At 38.0% G+C, this 17,690-nt stretch overlaps 1 protein-coding gene across 2 annotated transcripts in view; it reads right to left on the bottom strand.

The window, feature by feature from the left end:
• LOC101739010 (myosin-I heavy chain) overlaps window positions 1-17,690 on the bottom strand; it is a 111,552-nt gene that overhangs the window by 27,278 nt on the left and 66,584 nt on the right. For both annotated transcript variants that reach the window (XM_012697658.4, XM_021353565.3), the window contains 14 exons: window positions 12,862-12,989; window positions 12,472-12,534; window positions 11,914-12,003; window positions 9,242-9,401; window positions 8,374-8,564; window positions 7,592-7,813; window positions 6,373-6,537; window positions 4,995-5,237; window positions 4,278-4,403; window positions 3,470-3,730; window positions 3,185-3,318; window positions 2,020-2,226; window positions 1,305-1,446; window positions 146-378 (listed from right to left, as the gene is read on the bottom strand). In XM_012697658.4, coding sequence (XP_012553112.2) covers window positions 146-378; window positions 1,305-1,446; window positions 2,020-2,226; window positions 3,185-3,318; window positions 3,470-3,730; window positions 4,278-4,403; window positions 4,995-5,237; window positions 6,373-6,537; window positions 7,592-7,813; window positions 8,374-8,564; window positions 9,242-9,401; window positions 11,914-12,003; window positions 12,472-12,534; window positions 12,862-12,984 — 2,360 coding nt within the window. In that variant the 5' untranslated portion in view covers window positions 12,985-12,989. The remainder of the gene's footprint in view (window positions 1-145; window positions 379-1,304; window positions 1,447-2,019; window positions 2,227-3,184; window positions 3,319-3,469; window positions 3,731-4,277; window positions 4,404-4,994; window positions 5,238-6,372; window positions 6,538-7,591; window positions 7,814-8,373; window positions 8,565-9,241; window positions 9,402-11,913; window positions 12,004-12,471; window positions 12,535-12,861; window positions 12,990-17,690) is intronic.

Below are 17,690 nucleotides of genomic sequence, written 5' to 3' on the forward strand. Positions count from 1 at the left end.
GATACGTATTTCATTGGAAAAATTGGTATCCATCCGCCTTTGGGATTCGAACACCGTGGCATCGATAGATATAAATGCACCGGACGTCTTATTCTTTAGGCCACGACGGCTTCATACAGAGACAGATTCAATGTCAAATCATTACCTGTTGCGCTCTTCCCTCAGCTTGATCTCCTGGTTGACCCTCTTCATCTCCCGGAGCGCCGCAGCCACTTCCCTGGCGAAGGCTCCGCGCAGGTGTCGCTGCAGCGTGAGCGCGGCCCGCCGCAGCCGCAGGAACGTGTAGCGCTCCTTCCAGCCGCGCCACGCCGCCTGCAGCACCACGGCCGCCGCCCGCCACTGCACGTAGTGGCGGCGCCGCACGCTCCCCTTGTACCACTGCGGGCGGGGGGACGATGTAGCCGATGTCGATTATATATATGAGGCGGTCGGCGCAAAAGTGGCCTGAGCTTACCATAGTTATTATGGAGCATTTGAGCAGGCAAAAAAACAATACGCGCTAAAATAATGTTTACAAAGCAATCTGTTATCTATGGGTGAAACTATGGATAGGCCGCTTTTGCATCAAAATTTATTATATTTTAAATAAATTGCAATAGACATAATATATAAAGCATCATTATGAAAAATTGTGGGTTGGGCCACTTTTGCGCTGACGGCCTCATATCTTCTTCTTCTTATCAGCCCACAGAAGTCCACTGCTAGACATTGCCCTCCCCCAAGCCTCGCCACAAAGGCCGGTCCTGCGCCTGCATCCAGCGGATTCCCGCGAACCTCAATAGATCGTCAGTCCATCTTGTGAGAGGCCTATCCAAGCTACGTCTTCCAGTACGCGGTCGCCACTCAAGAACTTTCTGACCCCAACGGCCATCCATCAACGATAATTTTTGTTACATACTAGAAATTAATTTAAAATATTATATGTGTATAATGTTATGTTTTCTCGAGCAAAACATTTTACCATACATACGCACTTTGATGTCATTTTCGATAATCCAATTCTACATGTTAAAAATGAATGGTGTTTAAAACATGGTTATTTCACATATCGCATGGATTAATTCTTTTTATGTTTGAGAGATTATTTGTGGCTCGAGGGCCTTTCCAGTTTTACCTGGGCAGGTGGGCCAAGAGATTTGCTAACAGTTGCTCGAGCTCATCCGAAGGAGACCTGACAACTCAAGAGCAGCTACTTCGCGAATGAATCTACCACCGGATCGGAATCGCGACCCGCTGATAAGATCCGGCGAGAAACTCAGCGGGCTAATGTTTAGGTTAGGTTTACATGGATCAAATGTACTCACCTTCTGTATGAGCAAAGCAGACGCCTGCAATAACGCGGTCCTCTTGGCCTCAAGCGGAGAGTGCACCGAAGTCCTCATAAAAATCTTCGAATGCCCTATCTGCCAGTCTGTATTCGTGGCGTTTACTATTGCTGTTATTGTTCTGAAATATTTTGAATTCGTTTATAGAGGTTGCGTCTGTCATCCATACTATTAAATCATAAAAAGGGTATGTAGCTAAATGGATAGCTAAATTTTTTGTTATTAAGTGTTCCATTAAAATATTTTTGCGTTACATTCTATAGATGCTATTACTGGAATAGTTATTTATTGATTTATCTTTCTACTGATATAAAACACGAAAAAGAAAACATTGAATGTCTCTTAAAAAGTACTGAATCAGTACTGTAACAAAGTGTTGTGCAGATTGTTTTTTTTTTGCTTAGATGTATGGACGAGCTTCCGGCTCACATTGTGTTTATGGGTTACCGGGGCCCATAGACATCTACAACGCAAATGCCGCCAACCACCTTGAGATATACGCTCTAAGATCTCAGTTTTTATAGTACAACGTCTTTCGAACTGAAACGCATTACTGCATTACGACTGAAATAGGCAGGGTAGTGGTACCTACCCGTGCGGACTCACAAAACTTAGTACCACCAATGAATGTTGCTAGTGAGTTATTGAACCAAATAGTGAGTCCCATCGAGAATGAGTCAAAATGAATACTTACGCGATATCCGGGCAGCTGGGTCTCGGGTGCGGCAGTAAACACCTGTACCTGGCCTGGAACATCGGGGTCGGCAGGTGTACCGGGTACCCGTCCCTCCGGATCCTCACTATCTCGTTCATGCCCAAGTACCGGAGTTGTTCCAGCACGAGCTGCTCGTTGTATTTACCGGCCTCCTTCTTTTCATTAGGTTTTATGCAACGGACATACCTAAAGGCCATAATTATTTTAATCACTACGTAGTATAAAACAAAGTCGCTTTCTCTGTCCCTATATCCCTATGTATGCTTAAATATTTAAAACTACGCAACGGATTTTGATGCGGTTTTTTTTAAATAGATAGAGTGATTGAAGAGGAAGGTTTATATGTATAATAACATCCATTAAATAGTGGAGAAATCAGTAATAAATTATAGTTTCCGAAGCGAAGCGAGGGCGGGTCGCTAGTTACATATTAAATATGATACAAACCTTAGATTGGGGGGAATCGGGACCCTTCCCAATTCCAACACAAATGTTCAATGTTTTTTCTTAGGGTAATAAATACCCTATGAAAGTAGTAATGATATTAAAATGGTTCAGGAGGCTTACATTTTGATATACGATACATAGTTCATTACAGAATATACTCAAAAACTGAAAAAACTAGTTTGACCCAATTCACCTTGGCTTTGGGGTCAATCAGGTTACGTATGGGGGTTAGAGTTTTCGATAGGGCTGGCACTATTTAGTTGTTAGGTAACTACCTAACTTTAGGTAATTAACTTTTTAATATCTTTAATGAGTTACAAAACTTTGATGACTAAATTAAACTAATTAATATTCTTAAACACTAAATAAAAGTCATTTTCAGTTCAACAAAGTTAAATGTAACAACTCAACAAAAGTATTGTGACATCCCAGATTTGTCCCTATTCTAACTCTAGTCTCTATTCCCCCCAATCTTCTGTACATTTTTAATAATTGAACTTTAATTTTAAATTAAAGTTGGCAGCAGTAAAGATAATAATCTCAATGGTATTACACGATATCAATTTTTTATTTTCAGTTGTCTATAAGTATTATTTGGAGCCGCAATAAGAGGGAACATTCCAAACAATAGGACAAACAGAGCATTAGGAAAAATTAAGAGCTCCGGCTAAAAACAGAAACGTCATGAGTATCTTACCAAACGTCAGTAGCTTGCAGCATGTCGACTAGAGATTGCAGTTGAGCTCTAAAAGTATCGACAACAGTAGGACGTCCCTTCGACGTACCCCTCTGCGTGGTGCCAGTTGAATTCGGACTTGATAGTGACATGTCCTGTATAAATTAATTATATATAATATATAATTATATAAAAATATATTCTAAGTACTTCCATCTGTGGAAGTTATTCGTGATGGTATGTATGTATTGTCTGAGAAAACATTTTTATTTTCCGTTATTTGAAATAAAATTTTCCAATACTCACATGACCTGGAGGCGCCAAGTCTTGCACGTAATCAGCCAATTCCCTGACGAAAGGATTAGCCGAACGACTTAGATGGTCGATGAAGGCGTCTTGTTGTGTATCTCTGTTTTTATCGACAAAACCGTGGACGCTGTACGACACCGTACCGGCGTAGTGTTGCACCCCGAACTCTTCCTCCCATTTCCTCCGAGAACCCTTGACGAAACTCTGGTGTTCGCCGAATTCTCCTTGTATATTAGTTAGGTACGCGCTGTCCGAGCCCTAACAATGAAATTGAAATGTTTATAAACACAATTGATGTTATTTTAAGCTATTGCATAGCTTTTAATGCTGGCTTTGAGCGCAGCGACCGAAACAAGAAATTCCGTTACGAAAATAAAACCTAACACCACCCACTCCGCCTACCATGTAGCTTGCGTTCAGCACATTCACACAGTGTTTGTGAATAAGAACGCGGCGTGACGTCACACTGCATGCGCATCATGAAAAGTCTGCCCATCTCTCTCTTGCGCGGTCTAGCTTAGGAGTGTGAAGGGGACAGTTAATTTTTTGCTTTTGTTAATGTTTATTAATATAGCGTGGTCTTGTTTTATTATTGTTTTAATATTAAATTATTGTTGTCTAATTATAATTATAATTGCATAAGTTGATAAAAATGCTATGCAATAGCTTTACCGCGGCAGTCCCTGAGTGCTGCACCTGTTTTTTTGTACAATTATTTTGTCAAATATTTTTTTTATTATACACAAAAGCAAGGTAGAAATAATTATCATAGAAAACGGAACAATAAAAACTGTATCTTCTTTACCTTAGGCATATGACATTGTTCACTAAGCAGTTTGAGCAGACTCCTCGGTGGTTTCTCTAACAGTTCGAGACAAGCAGCGTTGTCGGTGAACTGTATTTGGTTGTAAACGATGCCTTCTTGTCGATACTGTAATGGAAAATATGTATAAACAGTTAGGGACAGTTTTTTTGTTTTTTTTTATATGATTTTTCTAATAATTTATTTTTGATGATTCAAGGCATTAAGTTACGGTACGGCTTTCTTATTGTCTAAGTCAGCAGACGAGTATATGGCCCAACTGATGGTAAGGGGTTACCGTCACTTATAAACGTTAACAATTCCATAAATTTTTGAATAATCTATATGACCACATTTTAATGTAAATATAGATTTGTTAAATTGAAAGGAACGAGGAATGAGTGGTCATATTGTACATTGATTGGTACTCTGCTATAAATAAATAAATAGTGTCAGCGTAATTAGTATAATCCAAATCTCAATTGAATTGAATTTTCATTATTTCGATTAACTCAATTGCCTGTCTAGACAGTGATCAAAGCTGCTTTCAGACTACGCTATAATATAATAGCATATAGCTCATAGCACAACAATATCGTGCACCATTCATTGTTATGGACACGTTCACGCTGTACTGTACTATATATTATTGGCTAAGTATAGGCTGCTATAGTATAACGTAGTCTGAAAGCAGCTTAAAACCAAAAAGACAAGACGTACAATTTCCTGTTCTAACGCGAAGACGTAATTATTGAAGAACATGTGTAGTTTCTCGTTGGCGTAGTTGATGCAGAGCTGCTCCAGCGAGTTCGAAGCGAAGTTCTCGAAGCCGAAGATGTCGAGCACGCCCAGCGCCCGGGGAGCCTCGCGGCCCGGCGCCGAGCAGCTGTTCACGTGCCGGACGAGCCACGCGAACGTGCGCGAGTACAACGCGCGCGCCATCGCGTGACGATTCTCGCGTGCCTGAAATTAATCCGCGGATTACAACTTGCTTACAAGGCATTACAGCATCATCTAGCTATAAGAAGTTTTTATTTTATTTTTATTGCATCATAGCCCACCTGGTGTCAAGTGGTTACCGGAGCCCAAAGACAGTATCGGTATAGTTAGAACGGCTGCCCCACCTTTCAAACCGAAACGCATTACTGCTTCACGGTAGAAATAGTCATGGCGGTGGTACCTACCCGTGCGGACTCACAAGAAGTCTTACCACGAGTAATATGGTAAAGGTTTGCTAATTATTTACAAGTAGGAAACTAAATATCGGAGATCTCATTACTCTTTGAACGCGGCAATTTCGAAGTACCCACCAAATATTTATATAAATGTAACCACTATATGATTTGTGACATAAATCTTAAAAGAGGTTAATATGTTATAAAGGTGACATAAATGATAATCTGAATATTGAAACATAACAAGAAGGAACATTAGAAATATTAAAACATTTTTGAATATTGAAATATAAAAAACATAAAAACTGGTGAAGCAATAGCTTTAAATGTTGTTTCTCTTCATAGAGCAACTCAGTTTGTGCTTTAGTTTTACTAGGCTAAACTTTATTTTGATGTGAATAAAATAATACATTATATATATTTATTTATTTTTCGAGGGTAGTATTTACTAAATTTTTTGAAGTGAAAACTTCTTTAGAATCGTTGTGATTTCAAACCGGATGCAACGGAAAAAACGACAGGTAAGAGACACAAATACAAAAATGTGTAGGATGAAGCCAGCAAAGAATGGGACAGAAATATACATACTAGTTAATACAGCGCCATCTGTGAGATTTTTTAATAATAACGTGTGTATGAAAGCTCTTGTAGTGAATTTTAATTTAGGATTATACGTGAAATTAAAATATCAATTCACAGAGGGCGCTACCTTACAATTATTTACTAATGACAAAATTTTACATATACTTAAGACGTTTAGGATAATTGTATTTTAATTTTGGAAGGTTTCACTTCTACCACGTGTGAATTGCACACATGTAATTTTTTTTTAAACGAATACAACGGTTACTACATCTTATTTCACGTAGTTGACAATGTAAGCTGATAAATTTGAAGCAAAGCAACGAACTGGATTTAGTTACCTCGTGTAATCTAAGCGGGATGTCGGTCACGTTTCCCCGCACGTTGATCTGTCGCTCGAGCAGCACCCGCTCTGCGGTCGGCGGCGCCAGGCCCAGCAGGCTGGCGACCGCCTCCACCGCCTCAGAGTCCTCGGGCGCAAGAGACGACCGCTCACCGTCAACATCCTGCCAAGATTATATGTACTTTTGTGAGAACACTTAAAATTTCCCTGTAGTGAACTATTTACAAGACTTTAGGTATGTGCACGCATTAATCTTCAGAACGTCTAACGCGCCACCTGTCGTACGTTAATAGTACTACTAATATATTACTATTATAGTCTATGTGTTATTCTAATTTAAAAACAAATATTTTGTGAATTTAGAAAAAAAGTAGAAACATCTAGCCTATCCAATAATCACGTTTATAATTTTAATTGAATTATTATTTGGACGTGTTCGTATTTATTCTATCACAATAAAATGCTAATTTTTATTGTTATACAATAAATAAACTGAGAATCTTCAATGATTACACCAGAATTTGCAATCACTTCCTCGATTTAATTCCTTTATCGGTATTACGGAACAGGTAGCTATAATCAATATTTTTATGTTGATACGAGTAACGCCATCTGTTACCAAATAGCAGACACGGATGTGAAAACAACTAGTACGAAAATTGTAGACATGTGTGACTCTGCAACGTTGACACGAAGTTCGTTAGTTATTAATCAGTTCTACTCGAAGCGAAAGAAGTGAATTGCGATAATTGAAATCTACCTCGAGTGTCGTAATAATAAAAATGAATTTTAATTTATACTTCGGTGAAAGTTTTTATTTATCCCGAGCTCCAGTGCGTAACAATGCGGATGCCTATTGTAATTTAGTTTTAGAAATTACCTATAATTCAAACTAGACTTTCTTGGTTCAATACAGCATAATGCCATTCTTGACACCAATTTTTATTTTATTTTATTGCTTAGATGGGTGGACGAGCTCACATCCCACCTGATATTAAGTGGTTACTGGAGCCCATAGACATCTACGACGTAAATGCGCCACCCACCTTGAGATATAAGTTCTAAGATCTCAGTATAGTTACAACGGCTGCCCCACCCTTCAAACCGAAACGCATTACTGCTTCACGGCAGAAATAGGTAGGGTGGTGGTACCTACCCGTGCGGACTCACAGGGGTCCTACCACCAGCTATTTATTCCTAAATTATTTCATACATACCTGAAACTGAATGTTCCCCAGCCAGAGAACGGCAGCCAAAACTTTAAACAGCCCCTCGCACATGTGAGGTGGTACTTGGAGTACAGTTAGCGCCAGTTGCAGCGCTTCGAGCTTCCCTTGTTCCCCTCCGCGGCCTCTGTGAGCCTCTTCATCTTCAGGCCGAAGGTATTTGAAGTGAACTTCTTGTCGTAAGCGTAACGTGTTCCGCAGCTCATTGTTGTGCTGCAGCAACAAGAATATAAGTCATCTCATGAAAATCATTAATTTCATTATTATTTTTTCCTACCTAAGCTGAGAGCCTTGAGAGGCTATTTCAGCGTAACCGTAACTAGTAGGTGAGCTCGTGGGGCTCAAACTTGACGACGTTGCTAACACGAACCCTAGCAAGAGCCGTGCTTCGCAGAATCTACGCGAAACGCGACCCACTGAGAAAATCTGGCGAGAAACTCAGTTGGCTGTGTCTGAGGGTTAATTTACTTGTCGAGCCCTTCGTCGCAAGCGACGGGTTCGACGAGAACGATGACCTGTGCTTGAGGTACCTAAAAGCACCGTTAGTGGATCGGGAGGATCCGAAATGACGTGTTTGGGGCGACGTCGACTGCTTTCCATTCTGTCCGCAGGATCGGGGAATTTCATGTGTACTGTTTCTGTCCTATGATGTTTGGATACGTTACCGAACCAATGATCCAACATTTTTCAGACATAATTACCCAGAAATTATTACGTTTTGAAATCTAAAACATAAACTTTGAAAGGTTTCCTGTGTCGTGTCGAAAACTTACTTTGGCCCCCTCGACCAGTTGATAAAACACATGGTAGTTAGTCTCCCTGGGCGCGGGACCCGTTATCCTGGCCCTCTCCAACAGAAAGTCTCTCAGCACGGCACCTCGGATACTGCCGCGATGGTCGAGTCGCACTTCAACAAACTTGCCGAACCTTGATGAATTGTCGTTTCGAACAGTCTTTGCGTTACCTGTGAGGAATGTTCACGATAAACTCTATGATCTAGTTAATGGTAATTAAAAAATACTAGTGGTCCCGCAGAAGTCGAAATTCGACTATAAATAATTGAAATTTTATTTATAAACATTATTATGGTTTTACTGTCAAACAGACTTCTTTAATATAATCACAGATTTCGCCAAAACTACACTATAGATAAATAGTATTAATGACAAAGAATATTAATTTATTCTCAATTTGACCACAGATTTTCAACAATAACAAAAGTTTGACAATAAACGCAAAGTATATGTATGTGTGTGTGTGTGTGTGTGTGTGTGTGTGTGTGTGTGTGTGTGTGTGTGTGTGTGTGTGTGTGTGTGTGTGTGTGTGTGTGTGTGTGTGTGTGTGTGTGTGTTGTGTCAAATACATAGTAGTGTGTGTAATGTTTTCTTTATTGATTTAATGAATTTTTATGCATAATAATAAAAAATAACATTCTGCAGTCCTTCTCTATATTCTCTATAATTGTGGGAAACTTCATACTCCTCCGTCCGCGCAATTTTCGTAAAAACACAAAGTTTTTGCTTCACGTATTAATATATAGATATTGTAAATATTGATGTCAAGTTAAACATTTGGACCTTGATCAAACTTTACGTCAAGAAAGCTACCATTTCTGTTTCTGTACAATATGCGTTTGTTTACCAAAAGCCTCCAAAACTGTGTTCGCTTCCAAGATTTGTTGTTCAGCCCACGAAGCTTGTCCCCCAGCCGCGCACAGATACTGAAGTATTAGTTTCGTTGTTTCCGTCTTCCCGGCACCGCTCTCGCCGGATATCACGACGGATTGATTTTTTTCTCCATTCTACGAACAGGATATATAAATTACCGACTGTATTGGTTTAGTCCGAATTTTCGTAATCGTTTTTGCAGCTTTGTTTCATATGACTTTTTATTGTACCAGTTGGGGTATGAGTTCAAGGTCTACATGGTGTTAAGGAATTACCGAAACCCATGGATATCACACGGTGAATACTACCGAATTTGAAGCAAGAGTTTGGTCTACTGTGTAACATTATTTTTTATTGCCTTTGTAGGCAAACGAGCCTACGGCCCACCTGATGGTAAATGGTCACCGTCACTCATGGACGTCAGCAATGCCAGGGGCAGAGTTAAGCCTCTGCCTATCATTAAGTACTCTACGCCAGCCTCGTTTGAAGAAGGACATGTCATAGCGCTCGGAAAACACCGTGGAGGGGAGTTCATTCCAAAGCCGGATGGTACGTGGCAAAAAAGATCTTTGGAAACGCACTGTCGATGAACGCAGCGGTTCCTGATAATATGGATGAACTCTGCTCCGATGGCGGGAGGTTTGATAATAAAAAGGAGATGAGGGTATCGATCTATAACAGCTATCTAAACTTTCAAACCGGAACGGGAATAACATATTTATAATAATTTTGCGTGATTTTTATTTGGATTAAAACTATACTATTCCTTCATCTTGGAAGTCCTTAGTGACGTATTTTAGGTTCATAATCCTTTTAAATAATTGATACTCTTCTGCGAGATTGTGGCCTAAGTATAGCCACATCACTCGATACGAGGACATCAAATGTCTTTTTTTTAGATCACCACCAATTTTAATACGCTCGAAGTTTCAAGATGTGACGATTTTTAGGCCCTCTAGATAGACGAATAATGCCAGGAGCATAGCTAAATCGCTGCAAACGGACATATAAGAGTTTATTACAAGCATTTGTTTGGCAGAGAGAGGAATGCGGAGAATGGAGGTGAGGGTAATATGCGCATTAATAGGGGCTTACACCAGCATCGCAAGTCTACTGGCATTCTTCAACTTCCGCACGGTGAATCTATGGATAGCTAAGATATTCATCTCATAGTAAGTACTGTATTGATGATATTTGTTTGTTATTCTAAAAGTAGTTGCCATTTTTCTGTAATAGCTAAGAACATATTTCGCAACCTTGAGTACGTCATAGTCATAGTCGTGACTACTGTAATTACAAGTAATTACTAATCTACATTCGAGACAAAACGAATGAATCACTTTAGGTAACCGTGAATAACATGTGACACCTGACTCATTTTTCTAAGAGATTTTTTTAGCTTCAGTAATTTTCGTCCAAACCGAAAAAGTATTTTTACTGACAGCACATATTAAATCCGTCTTTATATTTTGCAGAAATATGGTAAACAATGTAATTATTTAAATTATTTTGGTCATTTATCTAATTGGCAATCTAAAAAGTTAAATGAAGTAGAATATAATAAATGAAGATTTATACAAAATTGATTTCAGGATGAGATTGAATAAACTTAAATGAAACAAGATGAGATACGATGAAATAGTGTTCCAGCGAAATTCTGAGAATTTACAGACTTTTCTGAAAAAACCAAGAAGCCTCTAAAGACGATATTCAGCATTTTATTTACTTTTACAAATATTAAACAGTAAATAAGCAACCATGATTATAAGATAAAACGATTCACATCATCATCATCTCTACATGCGTTCCCGCCAAGAACTCTGACACTAAACTGGAATTTTGGCGGGAATGCGAGGAGTGAAGTTGTGTGATTTGTTTTATTTTGTCTATTTAATGTTTCTTCAGGTTTAAATGTGTAATAACGGTGGATCCCTAACTATTTAGTATCTGTGAAAGTGCACAAATATAGGAAAATGAAACAAAGCCGCTAAAAGTAACTTCCCGGGATTTTCCAAAAAGTCCTGAAAAAGGACCACCATTTTACTGAGATTATATTTCATCCCATATCATCTCATTTCATTTCATGCCATGTTTCATATTAATCAACATCATTTCATTTCTTAATATCATTTTTCATATAAAAAGTTTTCATTAAAATTAAATTAAAGACTTGTCCTAAAGGGCTTAGTTACCAGGTCATAAAATTCATTAATACAAAAATGACACTTTTTTTAAGGGATTTTATGACCTGGTAACTGAGACCTTTAATTCATGTATTATTTTAATTTATATGCATATTTTTATAAAAAATGATATTATGGAGTGAAATGAAATGAGATAATATAGGATGAAATATAATCTCAGTAAAATGGTGGTCATTTACTACGATTTTTTCAGTGGACTTTTTGGAGGATCCCGTGAAGTTACGTCCAGTGGCTTTGTTTCATTTTCCCACATTTGTGCATTTTCACAGATATTAAACAGTTAATAAACCACCATTATTACACATTTAAACCCAAAGAAACACTAAATAGACAAAACAAATCACACAACTTCACTCCTCGCGTTTCCGCCAAAAAGTCCCAAAAATGACACTAAGTTCACGTATTGTTGCCAATTTAATAAAAGTAAATAAGTTTGACATACTTGCAAGAGGCTGTAAGCGGATTCGGCCAACGCAAACACATGGGGCGGCATTGTCCCAAAGGTTTTATTCCTGTAGTTCTGCATATGTTCCTGTGTACACAAAACATCATGTTTGTACATTTCGATATTGGAGTCGGGATCCTCGCCAAATTTGTGTGCACTCCTCAAATATTTGTGCGAATAGAATGAAACAATGTCGTAGATCTTATCATCTAATACATTACTGATTCCCAAATAAATTCGGTTTGACGAATTAAGTAGTAGGTAAATATTATATTGAACAGTAAAGAAAACTATAAATTTCACGCATTTTAATTGGCAGAATGACAATGTCTAGAGTAGTTCCTTAAGAGCCTACATAAAATCAGTTGAGCCTTTTGCTGCTGGAAAATAGTACTTGTGAAAAAACGTGACATCTTTTTCACAGGAAAATATAAACACATAGAAAGTGACGTACTATTGTGTGTTAATGACGAGGTGTTAATAGCTCTGAAAGAACGAACATACTGTTTTGTTTGTCTTTTGTTAATTAATTAACACAACGTTATCGTCGCTTACCATTGTGTAGCATCCTAACTCCTTGTAGGGATTTACTGCGACCAGAATTGAGCCGGTGTATGTCTGCGCTCATGAGTCAAGGAACCTCTTGAAATTTCTTTCATTTTGTAAAAAAATGTAATACTAAATTATAATGACATAGAATAGCTTGCTAATTTTAAGAACAAGAGAATTTTCTCCAGTATTTAAAATTACAGTTACAATATTTGGCTCTAATACAAATTAAAATGAAACATTAATTTCGTTGTAGCTAATTCAAAACTCCAAATGTCAGAATTGTCAATCGTTGTCATTCGCAACGACAACGCTGTTCCAAAAAAAAGGGATATTTGAGAATCGAAAAGTTATATCCCATCAAAATTCCCATCTCGTATTTCTCGAAAAGGATACATATACAAGGTCGCGAAGATACCGCTTCTTGAGGTTGTCGTTGATGGCCTGTTCGGTAATCTGTGGCATCATAGTCATATCTGGAACGCCCGGGTCGGCGTCATTCTCGTTCGGCACCCCCATCTTGTCTGTCAACAAAAGTCAAATTTATTATACGTAAGTTATATAAGATCATTAGGTTCGGTATTATAGTATAGTTCTGTTCAAATTGAGGAGTACTATAACATTTTTGTTTCGGTAAAGATAACTTATAACACCAAAACCATTCTAAGCAATCCCAAACAGCCATACGTAAACATCACAATATTTCAACAGGTGTCAATTAAACAGGCATGCTTATTGAAATTTAAAGCATATTTGAGTCGTCTATTATCAAAGGTGGCAATCTGTGCATTTGGACAAAAAAATTTTATTGATATGTCAATACAGATTTATTTGAATATAATCGTCTCATTCAAAGAATACGGTTCAAAACCTGCATTAAATAAAGGTTAATAGTTAACCTGTTATTTATCTAAGATGTCGTTCCGAAGAGTTTTGTGACTGCCAATGGAATACAAAGTCAATAATTCGTTTTTCTGATTTACCAATCATTGTCCAAAAGTCAGATTGCCGCCTTTGATAATAGTCGACTCATTTAGTAGTGGCAGAGCCTAATGTGTGCCGCCCACTGAGTTTCTCGTCGAATCTTCTCAGTAGGTCGCGATTCCGATCCGGTGGTGGATTCTGCGAAGCACTAGTTTTGGTAGGCGGTTAGCAAATTCTCTAGGTTGAGCCTGTGAGCTCACCTACCCGTCCTGGCGTAGCTGGAATAACTTCTTAGGCTATCAGCGAGTAGGTAGGGAAAAAAGTGTGCAGTCCGCACGCAATAGGTACCACCGCCCTGCCAATATCATCCACCAAGCAGGCATAGCTCTTATTCTGTACAATAGAATTAGACCTCAAGTCTCAAGAGCGGTATTCACGTTTAAATGTCTATGAGCTCCGGTGACCACATAACACCAGCTCGGTCGTGAGCTCGTTCATCCGCCTATGCTACAAATAACTAATTCTACAGTTAGTTTCATTCAATAATTACATTTATGGGTATGAAGTATGGTATTTCCCTGAAGAGGTTAAAAATATATACAAATATATTTTTAACCTCTTCAGGGAAATTGCCACATATGTATCTATTATAGTATACGTATATTTAACTCTATGCTATATGGTCTATGCTAAATACATGTATTTTTTAATGATTAGGTATTCAATATTTTTATTTTTTACTTAGTCAATTGTTTTCAATATAAAATGAATAACTTGCTAAAAATAGTCTGTATTCATGTATTTTGTTCTATAAAAAAATCGTCGGTGAAGTGGTTTCAGACACAACAATACCGATGTTATAGACTTACTAGGAACACATAGAAATATAGCGATCGAAATCTAAATTATACACCGAAATAGCTAATAAAATTTACTAGTACCAGTTAATGAAAGGCATGGGACTGATGGTGAGTAGGTTGTGGTAATATCTCGAGGAGACATTTCCATTGATAAAAATTTTATTTATGACACTACAACATAAAAAGTTTGTTTCTTTGAACAACAGAAATTTTAGTCATAAAACTGTGTTACAGTCGTTTACGTTAAGAGGATTTCGTAGTGCCAAATTTACTGCACTACTACACACCATACTGTGTATTACTAATGGTCCCGCAATAGTCGAAATTCGACTATAATTAATTTAAATTATAAGTTTTAACATTATTAAGGTTCTATTGTTAAAAACTATTATACTTCTATAATAACAGATTTCGCCAAGACTACACTATAGACAAGTAATATTATAGACAAACAATATTAACCTGTTCTCAATTTGACCAGATTTTATGTAATAACAAAAGTTTGACAATAAACAAAGAGTATATATGTGTGTGTCAAATACGTGATAGTGTGTGTAATGTTTTTTATTGATTTAATGTACATGTTATGAATGCATAATTTTTAAAAAATATTAGCGTTCTGCACTCCTCTATATTCTCTATAAGTGCAGGAAATTTCATACTCCTCCGTCCGCGCAATTTTCGTAAAAAGGGTAACAAAGTTTTTGCTTTACGTATTAATATCTATATTGATAATATGAAGAACGAAAATTACAATACATAAACTTCGTTCACTTTATTAGGTTTAGTCTAGACATATTAAATACTAAACATGCTTCCAATTGTACGTCTAAATAAATTTATTTAAGTGTGACGCAGCATTCAAAGTCGATTGTGGTAGCGGACGTAATTGTACAACGAAGTTTAAGGGCGAGAACTTATGTAATGCTGGTCGTTTCTTGGTTGTGCCAGAATGTTCTTTCGTAAACAATTTTGATGCTGTTGATACAGAGTTTGGTCAGTTGTTTGTCACACTGTTGTTTTTTACTGGTGGTAGGACATCTTGTGAGTCCGCGCGGGTGGGTACCACCGCCCTGCCTATTTCTGCCGTGAAGCAGTAATGCGTTTCAGTTTGAAGGGTGGGGCAGCCGTTGTAACTATACTCAGAGCTTAGAACTTATATCTCAAGGTGGGTGGCGCATTTACGTTGTGGATGTCTATGGGCTCCAGTAACCACTTAACACCAGGTGGGCTGTGAGATCGTCTACCCATCTATGCAAAAAAAAAAACTCCCGTATACTATGCGCGTGTATCACTACATAGTATAAAACAAAGTCGCTTTCTCTGTCCCTACATCCCTATGTATGCTAAAATCTTTAAAACTACGCAACGGATTTTGATGCGGTTTTTTTAATAGATAGAGTGATTGAAGAGAAAGGTTTATATGTATAATAACATCCATTAAATAGTGGAGAAATCAATAATAAATTACAGTTTCCGAAGCGAAGCGAGGGCGGTTCGCTAATAATATATAAAATAAAATGTTTTACTTTTGGCGTCAATGTCAAATGTTACTTTTAAATATTTTTTAATGATACAATATAATATTACAGATAATTCTCAGGTGAGTTTTTAAAGTAGTGAATACATGCTGTTCTTATGAATATATTATGATATCGCTCGATATATATAAAATACTTTTTTCGTTTTATCAACTATTATTTTTGCGACGAGTCGTGTCCAAACTGACGGGGCGCGGTTGACATCCCCGAGCGACAGTAAACAATTATAATAAGTTGCGTATGGCATCGACAGCAGTAAATAACAACATAAAACGGAATATGCATAGATAGATACTCCGTGGTATAAATTGTTCGGGTAACTTCGAGACATAAACTAAGGGATCCTTTATTGGTTTGTGTTGACGATTGTGTGAGTTGAAATTAACTCCCCTCCACGGTGTTTCCTACAAGGCTCTTTCACGGATAATCCATTGCTGATGTCTAGGGCGACAGTGACCGCTCCATACCTAGGTTCTCTATTCTCGATCGCAGGTATTCATATCCAATCTTCTTTTAGCGTCGCTTTTCGAAGGTACATTCTGTTTCATCGAGTCAAATCACAAAGACTAATGAAAGTTTTCAAACCCTTTATATGCAGTATCTATGTATTATTAGTATAGATTCACTTATTATAATTATAGCCCACTGAGTTTTTCGCCGAATCTTCTCAGTGGGTCGCGTTTCCGATCCGGTGGTAGATTCTGCGAAGCACGGCTCTTGCTAGGGTTCGTGTTAGCAACGTCGTCAGGTTTGAGCCCAGTGAGCTCACCTACTAATTAAGGTTACGCTGAAATAGCCTCTCAGGGCTATCTGCTTAGGTAAAAAATAATAATAATAATGTCTTTTTTTAATTTTGAATATCGAAAGATTTAAGAATAACCACTTCACAATCGCGTTTCAATTTACATTCACCTTCCCTTCGCTCCCTAAACAGCCCCGAGGCTCCCCCGAACCTTCTCGAATATCACTTTATCTTGTTGATCGATGTATTAAACGGTTTTTATTGCTTTTAACACGTAATACGGGAATAGTTAATCTGTTTTATGTGTCTCATAAAGTTCACTACCTACTATTTTCACGAAATTTTCAAAATAATAACGTACGTATCTAACTAGTGTACAATGTATTAATGTGAACGCGTGTTTTTTGAATGAGATATTTAGTGGTAAGTACCGGGCGATAAGTTCTGGGTGTATGCCATTGTTTATTGCTTAAATTGGTTGGCGAAATCACAGCCCAACTTGTGTGTAGTGGTTACCGGAGCTCATAGACATCAACAACGAAAATACCGCCACCCACCTTTTTAGTGGTGGTAGGACCTCTTGTGAGTCCGCACGGGCAGGTACCATCACCCCGCCTATTTCTACCGTGAAACAGTAATGCGTTTCGATTTGAAGGACGGGGCAGCCGTTGTAACTATACTGAGACCTTAGAACTTATATCTAAAGGTAAGTGGCACATTTACGTTGTAGATGTCTATCGGCTCCGGTAACCACTTAACACCAGGTGGGCTGTGAGCTCGTCCACCTATCTAAGTAATAAATAAAAAGACATGACTTCTGTGTCTCGGTTTTCTATAGTACAACGGCTGCCCCGTGGTGTTTTAAGCCGAAACGCATTACTGCTTCACGGCAGAAATAAGGGGGACGGTGGTATCATCTACTATTCAAGGCGCCCCACCATCAGTGAACAACAATTTCTGCTGTGAAGTATTCATACGTTCCAGTTTGAAGGGTGGGATAGTAGTTATGCAACATAATTGAGAATTCACGTGATGCAAGAAGTCAAAAGTAATGTTATCAAGTTTAACAATATACACTTCAAGGGTTCTGAGCAAATATTACCTTCTCTGATATTAACACACAACAAAAGCACCAACTGAATCCGGACCTGATGGTAC

The sequence above is a fragment of the Bombyx mori genome, chromosome 25 (genome assembly GCF_030269925.1).
Source record: "Bombyx mori chromosome 25, ASM3026992v2".
Taxonomy (NCBI): domain Eukaryota; kingdom Metazoa; phylum Arthropoda; class Insecta; order Lepidoptera; family Bombycidae; genus Bombyx; species Bombyx mori.